Source organism: Hemicordylus capensis, chromosome 15 (assembly GCF_027244095.1).
Source record: "Hemicordylus capensis ecotype Gifberg chromosome 15, rHemCap1.1.pri, whole genome shotgun sequence".
NCBI lineage: Eukaryota > Metazoa > Chordata > Lepidosauria > Squamata > Cordylidae > Hemicordylus > Hemicordylus capensis.
Genome location: NC_069671.1, coordinates 1,428,507 through 1,443,892, shown reverse-complemented (window position 1 = coordinate 1,443,892; position 15,386 = coordinate 1,428,507). Strand labels below are relative to the sequence as shown.

Here is a 15,386-nt window from a genome sequence, read left to right as displayed (position 1 = left end):
CTGTAAAAGCTAGAACCCCATCACTCGACTCCAGTACCAGTCAAGGGTCGACTTGCCCACCTTGCCGATTCAGCAGCAGCCCCAGGTTCCCCACCTACAAATTAGGAATGGTGCTGTAAAAACAGCAGAAGAGGCTGCCAGCTTCCTTGATAAGGGCAGCCGTCAAGAGTTCATCAGCACTTCCAGAACTCTGGAATCCAGTTGACTTCCTGAAAGTCCAAGCTTAGACCAAAAGGAACTGGTTGGCCAGTCTGAGTGGTGGATCTTTGGAACTGAGCCCTAAACATGTGATGTCTTTCTTACCATAACTACGTCTTCCACACCTTAGAACGCCAGAACACCTGCTTTTCAAACAGCACCTTCAACGTCCACAGAACCTAGAGTTTTTCAGTGTGCCTGAGAGAAACTTTTGCCTTGCAAGGGTCAGAAATTCCAGGTCACTGCCTCAACCGACTCCCACAGAAATTCATGTGCTACCAATTTTGGCACTAGCTGCAATGCCAAGAACACGTCACCTGTACATACTACTAATATGGGCTTTTAAAAAATTAAAATATTTATACCCTGCTTTGCCAAGAGGCTCATCCAGAGCAGCAGCATATACCAAAAACCGTTCTGCAAGATCTAGCCGCCGCCGCCGCCAATACAGTCTCAGGGGCAGAGATAAATTACTTAGAAGATTCCTCTCCAGCAGCTCCTACTCAGCTGCCCCTGCCTCTGTTGCCATAGCCACTGACAGCATCCACCTACACTTCCCCAAAGCCCAGACAAAATGTATACTTGGCAATTCCCACACCACCACCACCCGCCATAGCTCTCGCTTAAAAGCAGCTCCCAGTTCAAGCAGACTCTTTTAGAAAAACTGCCTGGCTCATTTCTTCAAGGGATACCACTTTCTGCCTTTCCCTCCAATACGAGAATACCCACCTTCATTGAACCTTTCCCCAATCCTATTGTGTCAAAAGCGCCTTGGAGGTGAGTGAGTGGCTCTCTCTCTCTCTGACACACACACACACAGTCTTGCAGGAAAAAGCAGAAAACAGCCCAACTGGGATGTGCTGCTTTGGACAGTGGCCACCTCCTCACATGCACCTGGGGTGGCAGGAATGGCTGCAGTCACATTGCCAGGCACAGAGTATGGTCCTAAGTTCTCTTTGAAAAGAACCACTTTGCAGGCTGCACAGGAACGGTGACCCACGGATGGCAGATCAGGGATTGGGGGGAGAGAAGGGGAAGGCGGCAGCTGTGTTCTCTCCGTCCACGGGGACTCCAGAGTGCAGGCATCTCTCACAGGAATGGCTTCCCTTCCACACAATGTATTCGTCAGAGAACTGCGGGCTTCTTCTTACCCACAGGATTTCACTTATCCCATCAGAAACTCTGCACCTAAGGCTTCTCACTACGGTGGAAACATTTAAACTGATTAATCTGCTTGATGAATCTGGCTGAAAAGGTGCTCCCAATTAATGAAGCACCAATTAAAGGTACTCCCAGAGGGTTTAAATACTTCTAAAAGTTCCAGGCGGCATCCGTCCTGCGAGAGAGAAAGAGGAACGCCCTTGCTAAGGTGATGCTACTGTGATACATACAGAGATGATCAAACAACAAAAAAAGCTAAGTTGGTTTCTTTGGTGCTCTGGTTTGCTCCCATATGCAAACACAGCAACTGATTAATCACCAACTAAAACTCATAAGAGTAATCGGTTAAGATTTCTTTCCATTGGGTGCTAAGCACTACAATTCACATGGCACTTGACTCAGCCAAGGGCCAAAGACCGAGCCACCGTCACTTTCATTCTCTACTAGTAAAATGACTGCCATGTCAAGAGTCCGGTCCCCGCAGCTGTTCAGATCTTCAAAGGGAAACTATTAGCCCAACTACTGTATGGTGCCCAGCTAAGTAATTACAAGGATTTCCTCCCCCTAGAATTGGTACAAACCAAATTCATTAGAACAATCCTTGGGGTGCCAAGAGGGACACCCAATGCAGCGTTAAGGATGGAACTGGAGTTAGTACCAATTGAAGCACATCTCTGGGTTGCAAAGATCTCTTCTTATTTGAAACTACATCTTGGCTGAGTAGGCCTCGCACTTCTGGTCCTGAAGGACAACTTTGTTTGGAAAGAGGGAGTTGGGAGGAAATTAGAAAGCTATGGGCCAAGTATCCCCATGTTGGTCTCCTTAGGGATCTTAAAAGCCACCGAGATAATTAGGCAGCGGATTTGGGACACAGCAACTCAGGAAGACAGGGCCCGAGTCAGACACTCACCTTTCTTAGGTAATGCAACCCACCCTCATAGACCAGCTAAACATTTACATGAGCTTGTCCTTGCCCAATGGAGCATTTGCCTTGGCACGCTTGAATGCGCTGCCCTCAGCTCTCTTAGAGGGCCACTGTTTCAGTATTCCTTTCTCTCAACAGTTATGCCCGTGACACTCAGGAGTGGTTGAGACAATTGATCGTATGTTGCTTCACTGTTTGTTTTAGAGAGAGATTCAGCTAGCACTCTTGTCGCCTATTTTGTCTAGATTCCCAGGTAGGCCAGCGGCCTTTTCTGTGTCTCTCCTTTTCTCTGACAGTGATATTAATGTTTCCACCAACGTGGCATGCTACATTGCAATCTGTGTAACTGGTAAAATCATGAGTGTCGATTGTACTATATATTGTTATATTGCAAACAGTGTTTTGTAAGGAAGTACTGGCAGAATCATGATTGCTGGGAGGTTACTACTAATCTATTGTAATGTATTTTTGTCTGGTCAGTGATTCCATTCCAATGACAAGAGCCAGCTGAGAGAGGGCATATATTGGGAGGTCCGGTGGTGGTGGAAACCAGCTTGGTTGGTGGCAACTCAAAACTGGACCTTTTCTAGGGTTGCCCTGGGAGTTTGGAACACTCTTCCTGACAGAATTAGGGCCTCCCCTTCTCTGGATGCTTTTAAGAAAAATCTGAAGACATACCTGTTTATTCAGACTTCTGTCATTTTAGAGTTTTATCCATATTTTAAGTTGGTTTAACTATTTTAATGTTTTTTGTTTGGTTTTTTAAAATTGTGTTATAAATTGTAAACCATCCAGAGAGTTTTATATGGAGAGGTATAGAAACGTGCCAAATAAATAATAAATAAATAAATATAAACACACCCATATTTCCTGTATCTCAGGGGTGCAAAGAGTCTCCATGCATATTCTCCCTGCCACAGATCCAGCCACAGCCTCCAAAGGCAAATGCTGGTCTTGCGGGAGCAAGCAAGCAGCGCCCCCTTTGCTAAGCAGGATCCTCCTTGGTTTGCATTTGTATGGGAGACTCCATGTGAGCTCCGTAAGAGCCCTCTGAGAGGATGGGGCCATAGCTCAGCGTATGCAGGGCATCTGCATACCTGCATGGAGAAAGCCCCAGGTTTAATCCGCGGCAGCCTCTCCAGCTAGGGCTGAGAGAGACTCCTACCTGGAAACGCAGCAAGCCACTATCAGTCAGTATGGACAATACTGAGCTAGATGGGCCAAAGGTCTAAGATCCTACTTTAAGAGCAAACAGCAGCCATTCAGATACATGGGAATATGTATGAGGGCTTACTTGGGGTCACTGTTGGGACGGAGAAGTCTAAACTACTCCTTGGGAAAATGCAGGGAGGGAAGCAGATTTTGCTCCTTTCTCCAGTGGCAGCCATTGAGCGTGAAGTCCAGCCCAGTCCTAAGACAGCACCTCAAGGGACAGGAGTCGAGATTCCATCGGCTGTGCCAGGGACAGAACTGGCATCTTCAGGTCCCTCGGAAGGAGATCTCCTGATCTTGGCCACCATGTCCAGAGCCACGGCAAAGGGCAGGATGCAACCCTATCCTGCACAAGCAGATCCCACCTCTCAGGACTCTGTCTCGTTAAGCTGCCAGCGGCCTTGCAGGAGATCTGGAGTGCGCCTTTGCCATTTGGGCTGCTCCTCAAAGCCACCACTGGCTTCAAAAAGGCAGCCGGCCTTGAAGGTTGTCAGCAGCAACTGCCACGGCCCATCTCTGCCACTGGCTGCCAAGACACTGTCAGCAACAACTAAAAGAGTGTGTGTGTGTGTGTGTGTGTGTGAAATCATTCCCTGTGCTTCAGGCAGTGCTGAGGCTGATTCACAATCTCATGAAGCAAAAGGGGCCTTCATCTGTCTGCCTCGCCATTTTCTAAACGCACCACTAGATGCTGCATCTTTATGCCTACAAGGACCACTTCAACGGTTACAGATTTCCTACAGGAAAAACACTTTGTAGGCAAAAGCCTGAAAACCATGCCCAGAGAGCTCACCACAAGCAGTCCCAAGAGCTCTGCGCACCAGATTAGCAGAGACGTCACAGCTTAGCCCAGTGTGAGTAAACCAAATCCAGGCAGCTTGCAAGACTGACTGATTTCCCTGGGGAGCCCTGAACCCCAGCCCCTTCCGCTTTGTCTCTGCAGTGTGAGGTCTGGCTCAGTGGACCTCAATGAATATCCTGCTGGGTCCAATCTTGACTGCCACTGAATCATGCTGGATGGGAAGAGGTCTCCAACCCACAATCTCCGGGTGGTAAGAACAGGAAACAGCAGTCAATATCTACTCCACCAGAAAGGTATAAGCTTGCACAGGTTCCGCCACCTGTGGCTGGAACTATAGTTACAAGAAGCTGGAGACACACTTGTTAGTTTTTAACTTGGCTTGCTGATTCAATAGGCAGCGGCTCCCCTTGAGAATAAATATATTCTGGGCATTTGGACAGGGACAGGGTGGGGCTTGGTGGCAGAGCTCCTGCTTTGCATTCAGAACGTCCCAGGTTAGAATCCTGGAGGGTTGCGGCCAGAGATGCTGAGCTAGACACGGTAGATGGCAGCTTCCTCTGTAGACATTGCACACAAGACTGGACTACGGCAGAAGCTCAATTCACAAGGCGGCCCACCCTTTGCCCCACAGCCAGTCTGAGCAGTTGGAAGCAAAAACTCCCCGCAGGAGAATGGATTCCCCTCACAGGTATTGCCTCCCATTTCCTCACGCCATGGGACATGCCTGTGCTCTCATCTTCCGAAGCACAGTAGAAAGACGGGCTGGCCATGGGCTTCTAAACCCAACTTCGAGAAGAGCTCTGCTCAGTCTGCTTCCATTTGGGGAGCAACTAAATGGCAAAACTTTCTATTGTCAGCCCACAGCCTAGATACTTCTTGCTGCTTCTGCTTCTTCTTCCGTTGCTTCTCCTGTTGGAGGTTAGCTATCACTAAGGCTACTTGACCTTTTGACACTGCATCTCTAAATAGTGCCGCAGTGCTTCTGCCATACCAGTCTCTTAGGGTTCTTCAACCGTGATGTTTTCCTTCTTCCGGCCCTCGATCTTTCCTTGCAATGTTAATTGCAGAAGACAATATCTCTGATGTCTTCTCACATTCCCCAAATATTCCCGTTTCCTTCCTTTTAGTTTTCTTAAAATCTCCATGTTTTTATTCGTTTTTCGCAGAACTTCTTCTAAATTAGTGACTCTGTCGACCCATATCTACTCTATACTTCCTGCACTGCTGGGGAAGCACCCGTTTCCTTTTTGGACACCAAGGCTGTTTGACATCAGTCTGGAAGGGCCTGTGCTGGAGCTGAGCAGCTTTGGGCTGCTCTCTGCAGCCCAGCTCCTCCTCACATGACACGCATACCCCTGAGGGTACGGGGGGGGGGGGGCGCGGAGAAGCCCAGCCAGGAGGATGGAGAGGAGAGTGCCTGCTTACCTGTGCTGCTGGTTACTACCTAGAATGAGTCTTGAGCACTCAGTCTCTTGCTCTTGCTCCCAGCCTCTCTTTCTCCATCTCTCTACCTTGGCTCCTTCCTTCTCTCAAGACACACCACATCATGCCCAGCACTGGATCTCTCCCTAAAGTAGTCGTCATCATCGGGCATGCTGTGCCCTGTGCAGCCTCCTGGGCTCAGCCTCCCTGGCTCTAGCCAACATCACCTTGGATTGAGCAGCCTGGGGTGGGGTGGGGTGGGGAGAGGTGGTCACCACACCCACGCTAGATGGACAACGTATAATGGCCCTTCTTCCCACATTCCCCATTAGCATCACCTCCCCTGGAAATTGGAGCCGGGGCAGTACTTCCGTTTTGCAGAAGTACCTTCAAAGGCTGAAACACACCACTCTATGGCAACTGGACAGAGTACAGCAGGGGGAGGCAACCTTGGCTCTCCGGCTGGGGTGGAGCGACCACTCTCAGGATGGAATTCCATGGGACTCCTGGCCAGAGCGAGCCGGCTTTCTGACTCTCACAGCCCAGCCATGACCACTTGCTTGAGTGCACAGCAAGAAAGAGATGCCAGGACCTCTGCCTGACTCCCTGGTGAAGACACACTCACTAAAAATTAGTGTGAAGCCCAGGAAATATCACCATCTGTATAGAAGAAGCAAAGGTGCAGGGAAGAGAACAATGAGCTGTGGACAAGGAAGGGTTAAGATGACTAATGTTGTTCTTCCCCAACAGAGAAACTGCAGCAGATCCTGAATCACAGGCAAGATTGCCAAGCCTCCCCAAGCTGGGCTCTGCAGATTTTATTGTCATACAACTCAAACACATGATGGTTAAAGAGTGGCTTAAACATGCTTTGTTGGGCTGGAAAAGCTTCTGTTCGAACAAACCGGAATGGAGACTCCTGGCATGGCAAGCTGGAGCTGCACAAGGGAGGCTGCAACAAGGGTGCCAACCCAATCTCGCTCCAAGCGGCATCGGGGGCTGCCCTCAGACAAACCAGGAGGCAGGTTGTCAGGGATCTCAGTGGAACCCGCACCACGCTGACCTTTCCACCAGTCGAGCAAGCAGGAGGACAGGCCACAGCTCTTCTCTGGCACGTGTACAACTCACTCCAGTGCCCTGGAGCCCAGCAACAGAGACCTGCCAGAGACTAAACTACAGAAGTCAGCACGGTTGAGGCCTCCGCCTCACCGAAATGGTGCAACCCAGGCCCAGACTGCAGGCATGGAGGCACCTCACGGAATGCTCCTCCATCCAAATCCACTGAGAGTGGACCGTCAGGAAGGAAGGATTTGAGCACATCCTCCCCAGCATACGGCACTTGTCTTCTACGGCAGAAGACCGTGTTTCTGTATGGGGGAGCATTTCACCATGGGACACCCCCCCCCCATCTACAGGAAAATGAACAGCCTAGAGTTGGTTGGCTACCTGAAGCGGGAAGGACAGTCCCTGGTGGTGGCAGCAACAACAGCTGTTGTGCATTAAGCACACAAGACCATCCCAAGCCTGAATGCTGGTACTACTTAAAGAGAGCCAGCATGGTGTAGTGGTTAGAGTGCTGGACTAGGACTGGGGGGAGACCGGAGTTCAAATCCCCATTCAGCCATAATACTGGCTGGGTGACTCTGGGCCAGTCACTTCTCTCTCAGCCTCACATACTTCACAGGGTTGTTGTGAGGAGAGACTCAAGTATGTAGTACACCGCTCTGGGCTCCTTGGAGGAAGAGCAGAAGAATATAAAAGTTAAATAAGAGAGACTTTCAAGCAGATGTGATTTGCAATGAGGATGAGAAAATGGACTCTTTCCTCTATGGCAGCGGCTGAGTCACTCAAGCTGCATCTGCACACCGACCCCTAGCGTGGGATGTCCAGCCCCCAAAACCAAACACACCAGTATCTGCTGCATGAGGTTTTGCCAATTGATTCCCTCTGTCTCCAGTTGCTGATGGTCAGCATTATTAATATGTTGCTAGTAATGGAGCCTGTGGATAGGCACAGAACCTGTGCAAGCTCCAGTTAAGGGGGGCATTTGGGGGGTGTTAGGAGGGACCACAAGGCAGACCCCCAAGTGTGCGTTTGGGAGGAAGCCCGGACCTCCCTGCCACAAATCAAAAACCATCCCAAGAAGGAGAGCACACATCCACCTGGCAGCCAGACTGCACTAAGGAAGACTCAAAAAGGAGCGTCTTCTCTTGCCAGTCAACAGGCACTGCCAACAACATGGCATGTTGGTGGAGGAGGGGGCTGAGACCAAGAACTGGAACAATGGGGAGCGAGGAAAACCAGATCTGACGTGACATTTTCGCCACAGGTTCCACTTGTCGGAAATCATTTCAAAACAAATCGTTTTTGTAATCAACACTCTCCACCACATCTCTCAGAGCCCATGCCTGCTCTCATCATCCCACTCTGATCAGTCTACCATTTTCCGATCGCTACCCACCATAATTTTATCTGCCATCTGCTGGATCTGTTGAGACTTAGTCTGGATATCTTCTTTCAGTCGGTTCTCTCTGCGTTCCACAGTCTCCAGCCTCTTCACTTGGTTCTCCAAAGAGTGGCGCCTTTCCTGCCCAACATTCGGAGAAGTGCAAGTGAGGCTTTAGAAGTCTGGATGTGCACACCGCAAGGAGTGGTCACTGAACAGCCCCTTCAGCCCCCCTTCCCGGATTAAACACCCCAGGGGAATTCTAATTAAAAGACAAAGTTGCCTTTGGTGTTTTTTTTTTAAAAAGAGTAAAAAGCAAGCAATGTTCTCTTTGTGTTTAAAAGTACTTCGTTGGACACAATTTAGGTTAAAGCTTAAACTGACTAACCTCCGCTTCAAGCAATTTCTTCTTCATGCCTTCATTAGAATCTTCCCGGTTTTGCAGCTTCTCCAACTCCTTCTCGGCTCTCTCCTTTGCTTGGCGTATGTTCTGAAGGAGCTCCGTGGCCTCCGAGCTGGCTTTCATCGCCTGAAGAAGGAGGACATAGAGCAACGCCTAAGTCTCCACCTTGTACAGGAGGACCCATACTGTGCACCTCACTCAACCACTGCTAGTTGGCAAAGAGGGCACAGTGGTGGTTCTCCTAAATTTGGTCCCCCTGTTCAGGCCAGCACAGCACCCCTCCCAGGTTTCTGACCGCTACCCACCAGAATTCACTGGTGTCTTCCTTGTGTTGCTTTTTAGCTCAAGGACCATTTTGGACAGACAACCAGTTTCTGATTCTTTTTGTTATGTAATCCGCTATGTGAACTTTTGTTGAAAAGCAGCTTATAAGTATTGACAATAATTAACAACTGCAACAATAAGCCCCCAAGGAACGACTCATACCAATCCTTCGAGGCAAGGAAAAGAAACTCTTCTGAAAGAGAGAGTTTGTTCAATTAAGGGAGAAAAAAATCTTGGGTTTATAGGGATAGTTATGGGTGTGGCAGCTCAAAGTGAGCTCTAAAAAGCAAGCAAGTTCAATGGCCCATGATGTTCAGGTCATTAGGGCATGAAACCTGATGTCCAGCCTGAGATATTGTTCGGGCCCACAAAATCATAACCATGGAGATACCATTTGGCTAGGTCCCTCAGGCAATCCACGACCTGTGTAGGCTGGTGGCAACAGCAAAAGCTGGGGATCAGTGTTACAGTAACATTTAAGCAGCATTGGGTAACGTGCCTCTGAGCATGCAATAAGTGCTGTCATCTCAGCAGGCAACTATAATCGGCACAATTAGTCACATGGGAATACAAACTTCACAAAGCAGCCAATCATCTCTCCTTCACTGCCCCAGCAACGGCTGGGAATGGAAGCAGGGAGGTGTAGTTCTTCCAAGTGCTTCCCCCCTAGAAGGACCGGCACCTCCCAGGGATCCCCCATGCCCTCTCCGTGCTCCTTCCCCCTCTGCAGGGCTCTGCTTCCCATCAGTAGCATCCCCACTCCCATCTCCCGCACCAGAAGCACACACTACTGCCTGGAGACAGCCATGCTGGAAGTGGCCGCCTTCACACGGCTCCAGACAGCTGGTGGTTATTATTCAGCATTGGATGTTCTGAAGCACAGTCCCACTAAGCACATAGGAAGATCATTCAGGGGATGACCCGCTTGGGATACTCAGTTTGAGAACAAATGCAACACTGCCCATGATTTGTGATATGGCACCCACTCCATTCATGAAAACTAGATCCAAATTAAGCGCTCGCAATCTGTTACCGCCTTGAGGTTCATCATATTTTTGCAGTGTGGCCCTCGGTGCTGAAAAAGCTCGCACCTGGTGCAGCATGCCCAATCTGGCCTTTTAAAATTAACTTTCTATTGAATATTCCAATTCTGGCTCTGCTTCATTTTTAAAAATAAACATGCCTGACATGCTGTGAAGAGGAGAAAGCACCAAGATCATCACGATTTCAGATCCCAGCTTCCCGCCCTTCTCCCTTTCCTATCCACAGTAGGATGACTAATTCTGTTTTGGAACACGAGACGCTGTTCCTTCCTCCTCTGCATTACAACTCGTGGGAAAGTCTAAGAAGAATATGTATAAACTGAGGGGGGACGGGAATCAGCTCCCAACTTTTAAAGTGAGCGTGCGCACACACACACGCCAACCGATTCTCTACTATTACCAGACATTACCTTTGTCAGCTTCTCCTGTAGTTCCTGGATTTTGACCTGCTGCTCTGCATTGATCTACAGGGAAGGAGAAAAGAAACCTGAGGAAGCTGTGAGGCCACATTCCATTCCTCAGTATGGTTTCTCTTCTTATTTCAGCTGTAGTCGAATGATTATGTCTTAGTCAGTCCCAAGATTCACGCATAGTCCCACACGCTCCCTTCTAGACAAGTGTTTCCTGAGCAGGGCTTCCCAACTCACTGAGGGATTTGAAAAAGCGAAAAGATGCACAGTTATCCAGGCTGGACTACAAGTATTGCTGGGAATGGTTCTAGACGCTAAGTTCATGACGGAAAGAACCAAGGAGGGAAGTCTCTCTGAAGGGAAGCTTGGTCAACAGCCTTGGGGAATAATATGGGCCCGCCACAGGGTCTGCCTCCCTGCTGGGCTCTGGCACAGCACCGGTTCGTCCAAATCTGTCCTGTTAGGACAACGCTGTCACATGCCAGGCTCTCTTTCTCTCTGTGTTGCCTGTGGGGTGTGTGTGTGTGTTGTTGGTTTTTTTTGGTGGCATTGATGCTTTTATGACTTCATTACTGTTGGTTTTAATACTATTGCACATCACTGAGCATTTTACAGAAAATCAGTTTATCCATTTAATAAAGAAAATAAACAGGAAGCAGAGACTCCATTGCCACTGCTGCAACGGACTGCCACAAACTCCTTTTGCATTACTATATAGATTTTGTTCTAGCACTTTAATATCACAAGATCCAGTGAGGACCACCTGACCACAAGCCTTGCTTTAAAACCAAATCACAGGACAATCAAATGAACAGCTCACTGTATTATTGCTGGGCAGTAGGTACGTACTACTCAGTAGTCGTAAATCCTTGAAGAAGCAGAATTACATACAGTGAACCATACCTTCTCCAGTTTGGAGTACAGTTCTCCCACTTCAGTTTTCCCTTGATCTTTAACCTTTAATGCAAGGATTAAACAAAACACACAACTCAATAATATGATTCAGACCCAGTTCCCCAATTTAAACGCTGTCACAACCTTTGTTTTCAAATGAACATTGCGTGATAATTATATAATAATATAATACAGTACAGCTTTCATTTGGTCATGAAACCAACTCATGGTATTCAAAATAAAACTGTTGAAATTACAGACTGCAGATGAAACTTTTGTCAGTGGATCCATTACTTAGATGTGCTTTTTATCAGAGGAAGAGGTGAAATTGACAAGAGTGGTTAGAATGGATTAATTCCCTCTATAAGAGGACAACACAGTCTGGCATGGAGGTATCTTCTAATTAACCTGCACAGTACTAGGGGAAAGGTCTACCTCTCTCTTTTCTGTCTTTTTTGCAGACTTTTAATGTGCAGGCCAAGAAAACTGCCCAGCCACAAAGGGAAATGTACAATATGTTTTCTGGAAAAGAATCCAATAACTGTTTTGGAGATTTTGGAGGAATTGTACTTTCATTTATAAGAATTTCCAATGCACAATTTATTTTCTACCTTATTCCGAGCCATTATCCTATTCACTACCACAAAATTAAAATCCAGAATCTACCAAAGCTGATTTTTGCAACAAGGGCTCATGCAAAAGAAGTGTATACACAGCTCTCCAACTGCTATAACAGAATGTGGGGCGTTTGGGTTGCCAAAATGGATTCCAAAGGAGAATTCTAGACCCCTGACCTTCGCTACCTTCTGGAGCCGGTTGTGACATTCTGTGGCTTTACGTTTGAAATCTTCAGCAGCCAACCGGGACTCTCTCAACTCAGATTCATAAAGATCGCTCCGTCTGCGAGCTGAAATAAGATCCTCTTCTAACTGATTCATCATCAACCTCATCTCTTCTACCTGGGCTTGATATTCCTGCGGAAGGAAATGGGGGGTGGGGGTCACACACTTCAGAAAGCACAGTGGGGAAATGGCAGCCAAGCAGTTGTGCAAGAAAACACCACACCGAGAAAAACAAAGGGCCTCTTGACGTGTTACTTCCCCCAAGTCCAAAGATTACTCCATGTTTTACATCTCTTGGGGTGGAGATGGGGGGGGGGGGAGAGATGACAAAACACAGGCAAAGGAGGCAAACACACTCAGCCAACTCCCTCGATCTCTTTCGAGTGCAAGGACTGGGGAGAGCAAGAGCGTCCAGTCTACCATCAGCCATTCCGCGCCTCAAAGCACATACCTGTTCTTTGATTTCCTGCAGCTTCCGGCTCTGTTCTCGGATATCATGAAGGAGCTGTAGCGCCTTGTCATCCTCCTGAGACACTTCCATTCGAGCCTGCTCCAGACTTCGCTTTAAGCTCTGCAAAATTGCAATGGTTAATACACAGACCACTTTGCATAGTGCTGGACCAGGAGAAAAAGTCTCCGTTAAAGGAAGAGAGAGCCAACTGGCCACCCCTGGAAACTTGCAGATTTGCTTCCCTTTAACTTCAACCTTCCATCTCAACAGCAACACCCTCCTCTACCAGATGCCTCCTCTTCCATTAAATGTGCTATACTTCAAAAGTCATCTGTAGATTGCAACTTATGAAGCTGTTTCAGTGAGAGCACCTCCAATAGCACTATCTGTACTGAAATAGGGAATGGATGCCCTCACTGGCAGAGGGCAGGCTTTGTACACCCAAGGTCCTAAGTTAAATCCTTGCCATCCACAGCTAGACTAGGAAAAGGCCTCCTCCTGGGATCGTGAAGAATCACAGCCAACTCAGAGTCCATAGCACTGGATGGGCCAAGCACCCCAAAGCACAAGGCAGCTTCTGATACTAGGCACAGGATCAATCTGAAAAGAGGCCATTATAGGCTCGCAATCCCTATCATTGCCAGAGAACGGCTCGAAGTAACAACTACCTTGCTTTGGATTCAGCCAGGAAGAGTACCAAAAAAACTGATCTTATCACAACCACAAGATCTACTGCTGTTTCCTGCCGGTGAGACTTGAAACAAAGTTCCTTTGCCGGCTCTGTCATGCCATCAACCCTTCAGGTAATTAATGAATTAAAACCGTGTAACAGACTTACAGCGCTTTGCAAATTAGCCACCCTGATTTAATTAGACAGCCAACCTTCCTATTCTCTCTCTGCCATATGCCCTGCTGATACCATTACAGAACAAGAAAAGGTTAGACCAATGGAAGCTAGGCACTTCAGGGGGACAGGGAGAGGCTCACACTGCATTCTGTGATGTAGGTAGCCAGGTCCTGCTCAAGGAGGGATCGCTGGGTCTCGGAGGCTTTCAGTTCCACCTCCTTTTGGCTAAGCACAGCCTCCACCTCCGACACTCTGCGGTGCAAGCGCGTCATTTCCTGCTCCATCTGCAACACACATTGAAAGGTTTAAGTGCTTCCCAGGATCCTATCAGCTGATCGTGTCAATGCACAACTTGGAAAGAACGTCTCTGAAAGAGACCAAGCTAGAATTCTGTTAAAAGGCAAATACCATTGTTTCTGCTCCTGGGGATTCTCAGTTCCTTCTCAAGGAAAGGCAGTGAGTCTAAGTCACCCCATTCATTCAAGGTGCGTGTTCACATTCAGTCACTCTTCGAACCCCAGTTAGCAAAGAAGCCACAATCATTTTGTCACCCGATTTTTTTTTCTCCAGGAGGTGGATCACTTTAACTTTACCCCAGATCCATCTTGGACCACAGGAGGGCTCCCCCCATGTCCTTCTGAGGGAGTAGAGGTCAAGTCCAACACAGAACAGAGAAAGAAATAATTGCACGCTCCCTCAAAAACCACAGTGTCTCAGAAAAAGGGAGACAGCTTTGATGTATTCCAGGGAGCTTGCTTTAAGCAACAGCTAGAACATGTTCATTGTAATCAATGAAGTGGTAACAGTTACATAAGCAGAAACTGAAGGACTAGGAAAAAGAGAGAGAGGAGACTTCGTAGACCTCAGAAAAGAACCAGAGCATCTGAGCATCTGATGAAGAAATGCCACCTGCTGGAAGCTGCCGCCAGTGGTGCCAGCAGGAGAAAAGACCTGGAGAGAATCCGGAGCTTGCTCTTGTTACAGTTTTCAGCTCTAAAGACAGACATGGCCTAAACTCATCTCCCTCCAGATGATGAGGAATCTGCTCCACCGAAGCCGCGAGCCCATCAGCAGCAGCAGCAGCAACACCTGGGGCGTCCTCTGGCATACACAGGTTGTAGATCCCTGGAGCAAGGAGGGAGGCCAGCTGTGCAAATAAATACCTTGTGGCACTTCTCCTGAGTGTCTTGCAGCTCTTTGTTCTTCAGATGGAGTTTCTTTTCCATTGAGTTAATCTTGGCTGGAGAGTCCGAACCCAAACCAGACCTAAAAAAAACCAAGAGGAGCACAAATATTTATGAGTACAGACCTGGAGAACGCAAACTAGCCAGAGAAATGCCGACTACAAGAGGAAGGCAAGTGTGCCACAGTGGCAAAAGCTAAGCTACTTTGTGCCGTTGCTAAGCATCATGTAAAGATTTTTTTTTTTTAAGACAAGTTGCTGTATTATTATTGATATACAATGGTCATCACAGTACATCATGTCTCTCGGCAGGGCAAAATGAAAAATTCGTACCATGGCTGCACTCTAGAAGCCAAACAAAGGAAGGGATGAGAAAGCCACGAAAGAGGATTGATCAGGAGAACACCACATAGAGCCTTCTCAAGCATTAAGCCCAATTCCCTCTTACAGCACATTTTAGCCATCTAGACTGGAGGTGTTTCTACCAACACAGAGTTGGGTAAAGCACTAGAAGAATGAAGCATTAAACCTCTACCTCGGAAAGAGAATCATTCACAGGCTCACTTGCAGTCCTGGGAAAGATATTCTAGTAGCCACAGCTGGCCAATTCATTAAAAAGAAACGGCCACCTGAAGATTTATAAGGTCTATCAGAGCCAATGCTGAACATTACAGGAATGAGAAGACACAAGCCTCAGCTTTGCTCACTCCTTTTTCCCTTTTGCACAAACTACCATTCCAAGTTTAACAGCAAAGCACTCACACAAGCCTTGCCCAGAAACCAGTGAGGTTTGTAATCTTGACTGCAAAAACCAGAGTTTCTT

The 15,386-nt window shown here is 47.9% G+C and overlaps 1 protein-coding gene across 24 annotated transcripts in view; it reads right to left on the bottom strand.

Annotated features, from left to right (window-relative positions):
• CIT (citron rho-interacting serine/threonine kinase) overlaps positions 1 to 15,386 on the bottom strand; it is a 119,197-nt gene that overhangs the window by 67,326 nt on the left and 36,485 nt on the right. For 17 of the 24 annotated variants that reach the window (XM_053279099.1, XM_053279098.1, XM_053279102.1 and 14 more), the window contains 8 exons: positions 14,544 to 14,646; positions 13,521 to 13,664; positions 12,534 to 12,653; positions 12,035 to 12,214; positions 11,250 to 11,303; positions 10,347 to 10,400; positions 8,555 to 8,695; positions 8,182 to 8,307 (listed from right to left, as the gene is read on the bottom strand). In XM_053279099.1, the coding sequence (XP_053135074.1) occupies positions 8,182 to 8,307; positions 8,555 to 8,695; positions 10,347 to 10,400; positions 11,250 to 11,303; positions 12,035 to 12,214; positions 12,534 to 12,653; positions 13,521 to 13,664; positions 14,544 to 14,646 (922 nt within the window). The remainder of the gene's footprint in view (positions 1 to 8,181; positions 8,308 to 8,554; positions 8,696 to 10,346; positions 10,401 to 11,249; positions 11,304 to 12,034; positions 12,215 to 12,533; positions 12,654 to 13,520; positions 13,665 to 14,543; positions 14,647 to 15,386) is intronic. The other 7 variants (XM_053279101.1, XM_053279106.1, XM_053279108.1 and 4 more) reach the window with 2 other exon arrangements.